The sequence below is a fragment of the Limulus polyphemus genome, unplaced genomic scaffold, assembly GCF_000517525.1.
Source record: "Limulus polyphemus unplaced genomic scaffold, Limulus_polyphemus-2.1.2 Scaffold6519, whole genome shotgun sequence".
In the NCBI taxonomy this organism is placed as follows: Eukaryota; Metazoa; Arthropoda; class Merostomata; order Xiphosura; family Limulidae; genus Limulus; species Limulus polyphemus.
Window position 1 is genome coordinate 4,767 of NW_013672129.1, and position 8,912 is coordinate 13,678.

The window sequence follows — 8,912 nt, forward strand, 5'->3', positions numbered from 1 at the left end:
TATATATATATATATATATATATATGTGTGTGTGTGTGTGTGTGTGTGTGTTTTAAAGTTATGCATGCAAATATAGAAACAAAAAATGTACAATTTAGGCCTTGAGCGAAACGTCGAATAAAACTTCTTAACTAATTGTTAAACCAAAAACAACAGAAAAATTAAATTCATAATATATATATATATATTAATGGATAAATATATATCACCTAACTTATTCACAGGTAACTTGTTTTACCTTAGATATTGTGAGCTGTTTTACGTTTTAAAAAGTCTTGTAAGTTCTTGTTTTCAGATGAATCAAACTATTCAAAACATCAAGCAGAATAATGTAACACAAACTAATTTTTCTGTAAAATAACAATTTCCTATAAATCTTGAGGTATCGCAAGTGCTAGGAAATTGAATTTATGAATATTAATGACTAGTTGTTTTAATAAAACGCCTGTTTTAGTGTAACAAAACTAAATGTATCACAGCTGGTAATGCTCTTACTGGAACCTTAAAAAGTTTTGCTTACAAATCATCTAGATAATAACGTATATTTTTCCAGCAAACTTGCTAGTATGAAATATTCGTGTGTGTACATACTCTGGGTGTGTATATACTCGTGTGTGTATACATACTCTGGGTGTGTATAATACTCTGGGTGTGTATATACTCGTGTGTGTATAATACTCTGGGTGTGTATACATACTCTGGTACACACACGAGTATATACACACTAACACTCTGGGTGTGTATATACTCGTGTGTGTGTATAACACTCTGGGTGTGTATATAGTCGTGTGTGTATATACTCTGGGTGTGTATATACTCGTGTGTGAAAACATACTCTGGGTGTGTATATAGTCGTGTGTGTATATACTCGTGTGTGAAAACATATTCTGGATGTGTATATAGTCGTGTGTGTATATATACTCGTGTGTGAAAACATACTCTGGGTGTGTATATACTCGTGTGTGTATACATACTCTGGGTGTGTATACATACTCTGAGTGTGTATATACTCTGGGTGTGTATATAGTCGTGTGTGTATATACTCTGGGTGTTTGTGCTGTTTAGAATGTTCATAAATGGCATAGTTATCAGTAAAGCAAAAACAAAAATTACAAAATATTTAATAATTCTCTAATTTTCAACACAAAATACAAAACAGCTGCTGCTCACGCATATATATACGTTGCAGGCAGTTTCTGAGTAGCATTAAATATTGTAAAAACTTCTGTAAGATGTGATTAGTTGTAGAAGTGACGGTTTATATAGACGCTCCTACGTTAGTCAATATTTGTCAGAGAAAACAAAATTATAAAACGAAACTTGATTGAGTTATAATACAGTGTTAATTACATAGTAACTATGGATACCAGTTTATCATTATACTGAATAAGTTATCTAAATAATCTTATAAAGTAAAACTAAAAGCAATGTATATCAAATAATGGAAAATGGAACGATTCAGTAACATGTTTTAAAAAATTCGGCTCTAAATCTTGCAGTTTATTCTTCCAACTTAGTTATTTACTTTGGAACTAAAAAAGCGACCTCTCACTATTAAATGTAAACAATTAGGAGGTTAAACTAAAATGTATGAAACAACGTATAACATATATATATATTGTAATTTTAAAAATTATTAGAACGATGAAAACTGATAAGTGCTGTACTGCTAAAATCCACAGTGGTTCTAACTCGTCAACAGATATCATTACACACTAATGGTAATATAGAATTATTACTAAAACATCATGAACCTTACAACGTGTCTTTCAAGATTACACTTGGCTTTTGTCAATTTTGTTTGACGCGCTTGTAGTTATGATCATATATATAGATAAATTTCTTCCTTTTTTTTTTAACTATCTATAAAGTTTGAACTTGTTTGTACATATGTACAAGACTGTTATGAAGTCATTGTGGGCTATTGGAACAGTATGTGGCAAGAACTGTGTAGCATACGGGCGAAATACTTTACATTCATGCACAACCTATGACGTTTTTGTGCAGTTCACTGATTTCTATAAATGGCGCTAGGGGCGTTTTTCGTATAAAAGGATCAGGATGGAACATTTTGCCCTTCCCAACTCTCATATTTTGATAATGAACACTTATAAAACCTCGATACTCGAACCAACCGATCAACACTATTTTTCACCTCGTCCTATAACACTAGCCGAACTAAAAATCAACATTAAACAACTGAACAATAAGAATGCCCCAGGTGAAGATGGAATAAGTAACTTAATAATTAAAAATCTTCCTGATAATTTCCTAAACTACCTTACAACACTGTTTAACTTATCTGTTAATTCAGGATATTATCCTTCTTGCTGGAAAACTGAAATAATCCGAGTCATAGCAAAAATCATCAAAAGATATTCACGACTCATCAAACTACAGACCCATTAGTCTCTAAAATAACATCGGAAAACTATTGGAAAAAATTATTGCCAAAAGACTACTTTATTATTTAGAATCAGAAAACTTCCTGTCTAACATACAGAATGCATCAAGACGAAACAGACAAACAGCCCACTCCTATATATTTTGTTTGTTAATGACATACAGTTCCCTAAGTTACACACGCTGATGACGTAGCTGTATGGAGCACGTCGTGTAACCCGCTAACTGCTGGTCGGAAAGTTCAAACTACTTTAGACGCTATAGCAGCATGGTGCAACAAATGGAGAATAGTCTTAAACCCCCAAAAAACGCAGGTCGTCATCTTTTACAGATGGTTTAAACGTAGAAAGAAAAAATAGCCCGGGTTAAATTAAAACTTTGTAACACTAACATTCTCTTTTCTAAAACTATTAAATTCCTATGAATAACATTCAACTCCAAACTTTCGTGGACTAACAATATTAGTAATATATGTAAAAATATGAACCAAAGATTATGCTATCTAAAACAGATTGGAGGCTACCAAAAACGATGCAACCCGAAAACATAGTACACATCTATAAATCTTAAATCAGACTCCTCATTGAATACGCTTGTATGATTCTTTGTAACATGTCCAACCCATTATATGACAAAATACAAACACTACTAAATCTTGCATTAAGAACAGCTTACAGATTACCCATATACACACCATTAGTATACCTAAACTCAGTTAATTTGATTCCACCCATTAAAGAATGAATACTAAAATTAGCATGAAACTTTTTCAAGAAATTTGTTAAACGTAATCCAAAATTATCAGTTACCCCAGAAACTTGGTGCACCCATATTTAATAAAAACTGTGCAATACGTTGACATGTATAAAGTGATATAACCTATATGTGTTTTAGTCCCCAAGCTCAGGCACTATCCGGATAGAATATTCGGCGTCCGGGTAGTGAAAGTGGGATTTTCCTGGGGTACTCCCCCTTTCCTCCCACAACAAAATTCTGGGTATTAAGACTTTTTGATCCACACCCAAAACAGTGTTTTTTTTAAAAGTGAAGTTGTTGTAACCTCCGAAACCAATCAATACAAATAACCGTACCATTACCTTGATCTCAGCTATCCCGATCCTCCTAACCAGATTTAAATTCTTCGTGAAATTTTTATTATTATTAGCATCATTATTATCATTGTCAATTATGCCACTCGCGATCTATCTAGTGCATGAGTGGGGTGAAGAGACAACTATTTCTGAACAACCCAGATTGCTTTTGGCCCTGGGTCGAAATTAATTATTTAAATCTAACTTCACTTAAGGTTAAAAGTTTTAAATCGAAATACCTGCCATGGTAAACTAACTTCTGCCCTTATTCTGTCGCTGTTAGTGATATTAATTTTGTAACAACGGATTGCGTTGTTGGAATTATAGTGTCAAAGTAACCCGAAATACTAAAACAGCACCCCGAGCATATCTCAGCGGGGTCAACACAAGATATGGTTTTACACATAGCTGTTGCTGTCAAGAAATGTCTTAAAAAGTAACCAGCAACCAGTTATTTTACATATATACGACTACTTGCTATGGTCTTTCTGAAAATGGTCTATGGCCATAATCCAGCAACCATTCCTCATCTGAAGGAGCTTATTGCGAATGAGGTTCGGGTGGCTCCTTAGAGATCTTACATGATGCAACACTTATTCCATGATAACTTTGTTTCTCTCTCCCTCTAAATATGTATATATATAAAGTTATTGTGAATACTTATAGCCGTCCGTAGGGCAAACCGTGTAACATACGACGAAATGTTTTGTGCGCGTGCCTGAGAAAGCATAAAGTAACACGGGAAGTACATTCCACCGGTTTCTTGAAATGGCATTAGAGAACGCCAGTATAGCTTCTGTTCTGTGTCGTTACCCGCCTTTTCGATTATTTGTCCACTCCAACAATATATATTTAAATACGCAGCTTCCCCTAGGTCGCAACCTGAACAGAACAGAACGAGAGGAGGACTTACCTCACTAGATTCAGTTGAAAGTTCTATTCCTAGTGACAGCGACGACGATCACCTATCTACGAAAACGACAAAACCACAGCTGCAAGTTCTTAACAAAGTACACCTTACACCTCATCCTGTTTTCCGACGCCAGGAAGCGCTAACCGAGGATGACGGCAGGTAAAGGATTTTTCGAATTGTTTATTACATTTAGAAATGTGTTTTATCTCATGGTTTATCCCTAGTTACTCTTAAGGGTGTCTTTAAAAACTAATTTTAAACTATTTATGAATCCATATAAATAACAATATGCAAATAAACAGCGTTCACAGAAATATAACTTGAGTCTAACTTAAAGTTTATCTATATACTGATGTACGACATTTACTACTTTTTATTAATTTTACATATAAGTTTTCTTTGCTTGTAACACTTATAACAAATTAATGTTAGAACTTCACTTACATAAATCTAAAGGTTTCTCTATTCGCCCCTTCTATTCTGATATATTTTGTAAATCCTCTGTCGAACTTTTCGTGGTGACAGTTTCCCTCCTATCTACTCCATCTTTTTACAGTGACGATTCCAGCAGCGAGACGACGGTGCTGCTCAAGAAACCAGCATCCCCTAATGTTGCGCCTACCAAAAATGTAAAAAGTGTTACCATTGGCACATCGACAGATCCTGACGCAGAGCCCTCCCAGAAGAATATAGCGGTTCATCAAAAGGATGATATCCGTCTTAGTCATGCGTGAAAGTCACATCTTAGAATGGTGTTCAACAGAATAATATATATATTGACTGACCAGAAATAAGAATCTTAAACCAGAAGGAAAACCAGCCTTTCCTCGGCTATTTCGTAATGAACTGCGATTAAAAATCGTACTTACAGACTATCTCAGAATTGCTTAGAAAGAAGGATTTGTGTTGGTAGTCAACACATACAAGCGCGAACTGTACGTAACATTACCAATTTTTTGCGATTTAAACAAACTTAATTTATCACCAAAGAGAAAATATGGGTCTAACTTAACTTTTTAACCCATTGGAAGCTAGAATTGAAAAACGTCTAAAGCAAATCCAGACCCAACTTTTAACGTATAAAAATCACCCAGATCTAAAATCTTGAGAGTGAACTACCTGTGAGCTTATCGGATCGATATTTATCAGCCTATGTTTACAATACCACTCCTATTAAAAATCGAATTTATATCAGAGATATATTTACAGTCAAAGTAGAATTCAAATTAATGGCAAAAATATTATTGTTACACACAGACTAAAGCCTTAAATATGCTCAAGTGAATTAGATTTTTATAGGACATTGGTAATACCATTATAGAACTTAGTTGGCACATCAAATATTCAAAGACAGAAGTAATGAATTTGGTAATTAGACGTTTTACTCAACAGATATATCGTTATCACACTTATGACTAGAAGTTTCAAAACTTTTACTAAATAAATTAGCTTATTTTATGCATTCTTGAAACATTCTCTTAAGATTTTCGACTACTGTCTTCTTAAATGACTTGACGTTATAAACTGTATACATGTAAATTAATGTTCTTGATTTTCTAAACTTGTTCCAGTTCTTCTCGCAAAACCGATAATGCTATTAGGCTTAACAGTATAGGTAACTCTAACGCGAAAAGTAAATTAACAGGAGAATAGTTTTTTTAACATCTAAGTTAAATATGAACTTCAAACAATTTAGTTAATCCAGGTTACAATTTTTATAGGTTTTGTAAAAGTATATTTAAAAACTAGTAAACTGATTTGAGTAAATTATATATATATATATTGCATGCAGTGGTGGCTAGAATTTCCCTCATACTTGAATACAGTTCAACAGGAATTCATATATATTGTATTGAATATTTTAACGTTGTAGCTAGGTTTAATAACGGTTAGTAGCGTGAAACATTACATATTTTGTTATAGGTATTAAATAAATGCGTGTGATTTGAACATTTACTTTTTCTAATGTCAATTAGCAGTTGGTTTAATGATCCTGTCGTAAACAAGTTGTTCTTCGTAATCTTCCTCACAAACAAGCTTTATATCCATGATGTTACTTAATATAAAAATACAGTACTTATAGAATATGAATTTTGTTAATTATACGCAGCTAGTCTGGTATAACCATTTAACTTCTCACAACTTACAATGTAGGCTGAATAAAAAGTACTCTCAGAGGAAGAACAACAGGAACTAATCTAGAGAAAATTTTTGTTTTATAAATTCCCTAACATACAGCTCATTGTGTATCTTTGCGCAAAGAAAACGATGGCAACATCTTACTGCCCATTGAAGTTATATTTGTAAATAAATGAACGTCTAACTCCAGAATTCTGTTTTAAATTCTAAATTTAGTAAATTAGGTTAAAAATGAATTTTATGTTGTTTATTTAATACACAATTCTATGGTTAGGGACTAAGTTTATCCCCATCATAAAAAAATCAGTAGTGTGGTTTAAATTCAATAATGTATAACACATATCGTTAGACTTTTTAGGTCTAAACTTACATAGCAGCAGTGGTGCAGTGATACCCGTTACCATCAGGCCACAAACTAATTTTCTTACTACACTGGGACATTCTTAAATGCACAGTGACTACATGCTCGGAATCAATAAATATCAGTCCTAACAAATTTGTTCCACTATGATTTAATTGCACTGACTACTTGAAGCCCAGTCCTGTGATCCGGTAGATTTAGTTAAGGCTGCAAAGAAACGGTAAAATTTTAATGCAGTTTAGTCATTTCTTACTAGCTCCAACTGATAGCAGGTAAAAATTATATTAGTATTATCTGAATTTGATTCTTATCCAATAAAATTTAATTAATGCTGAAATTAAATACTTCAGATACTTTGCCTAAAAAGTCAAATAACCACAACAAAGAACAATGCATAAGATAAACAATGCACATTTGACTGAAAAAGTTATGTATTATTTTTTACGATTTCATAATGCTTGATACTTGTAAATGACATAATTGGTGTAATGGAATACTATTTATTTTAATTTTGCATTATATCTTGTTCAAACTATCTCAAACTTCAAATACTATAGAACTATAAAACGTGTGCGTAATCAGGCAACACAGGTTTTGTTGCAGTCTTATAAGTATCGCGGATTTAAATGGTTTACTCAGTTATCTTGTGGTACTTAGTTAACAAAGGTGACACACCATTTAAACCACAATTACTTATCATTGCAAAAACAAATAATTTGCTACATGTTTTTGCCACATTTGTTCAGTCCATCATCATGCTATAGATCCGAATAAATGTTGCCAAAACATGTGGCAATATATCTTTTATTTTGTAATAATGAATAATTGTTGTTTACTTTATCCTTCACGGATATCGAGTGGTCAATAATATATGTAAGTATTATATTCAACATTGTTTTTTATGTCTATAGCGCTCTAAACTGTGATATGAGCATAAAATTGATTATTTATTACATTAAAATTACTCGTTTTATTACATAAAGAGAAAAACAGCCTTAATATGCATACATCATTTACTATGTCCAGTTTTCTCTTTAAACAGATGTTACCTATTATTAAACAATATACTGATAATTCAGAATTTATCTCCTCGAAAATATGCCTAAGCTATGCAGCATAAAACGTAAAAAGTTATAAAACCAAACAGACATTTATAACACCTCTAAGAAAAAACTTTATCACATGCCCTTCTTCGTGTTTATTTCTGTTCATTTTTATCCCAAAGGTTACTTTAGTCCAAAAGGTAGAGGCTGAAATTTGCTCGATCGGTACCAATAGGGTGGCCAAGGTTCAATGGTATTATTTGAAAGGCTTGATATTCAGGAACACATTTATGCCTGGTAGCAATCTTTATATAGTAGCTTTCATGTTAATAATCTCTGTTGAAAAGACTACCTATCGGACTAAACGTGAATGTAAAATACTCAAAAGCGATATATGGTAATATAATATATGGGCATATGTAGTGACCAAAATGTTGGAATAGCAATATTATACAAATTATAAAGCAATGACAATATATTTATTGACTTACTAAAACAATAAAACAATAGAGGGGCTTCATGATACGTTTTTACAGCGAAACATGGATTTGTGAAGAAAAGTATATTCTGTTACATGTATACAATACTTTGTTCTTGGACCATATTCCCATCAACAACCCCTATATTTTGTAGAAAATGATCACATATATAAACATCATTAGTGTCGTCGTCGTCGTCATAAGCATGATTATAATATTACGAACAGTACATTTAGTCAAATACAAGTTCCTCGGTTTCATCATTTTCTTCCATTGGTTGAGATTCCTCGTCGTCCGGAGGCTGGTTTTCATAGTCCTTCAGCCTGAAGAGTTTCGAAGACTTCAAGTTAATCAGCTAAGCATGTACAATTTGGAAGTTGACACGACCTTGCGCAGTTAATTGCCATGAGTTCCAGTACTGTGTCCGGTGCATGGGCCCATCCAGCCAATCAACTGCGATATCCTTTTGCTATCTACTGATTC

At 33.0% G+C, this 8,912-nt stretch overlaps 1 protein-coding gene across 1 annotated transcript in view; it reads left to right on the forward strand.

The window, feature by feature from the left end:
- The window catches only part of LOC106473813, a gene marked incomplete at its 5' end in the record, with an annotated part of 10,277 nt that extends 4,227 nt beyond the window's left edge, over positions 1 to 6,050 (forward strand). The window contains 2 exons of the mRNA XM_013934487.2: positions 4,369 to 4,566; positions 4,964 to 6,050. Of these exons, the coding sequence (XP_013789941.2) occupies positions 4,369 to 4,566; positions 4,964 to 5,141 (376 nt within the window). The remainder of the gene's footprint in view (positions 1 to 4,368; positions 4,567 to 4,963) is intronic.
- Positions 6,051 to 8,912: the final 2,862 nt, after the last annotated feature.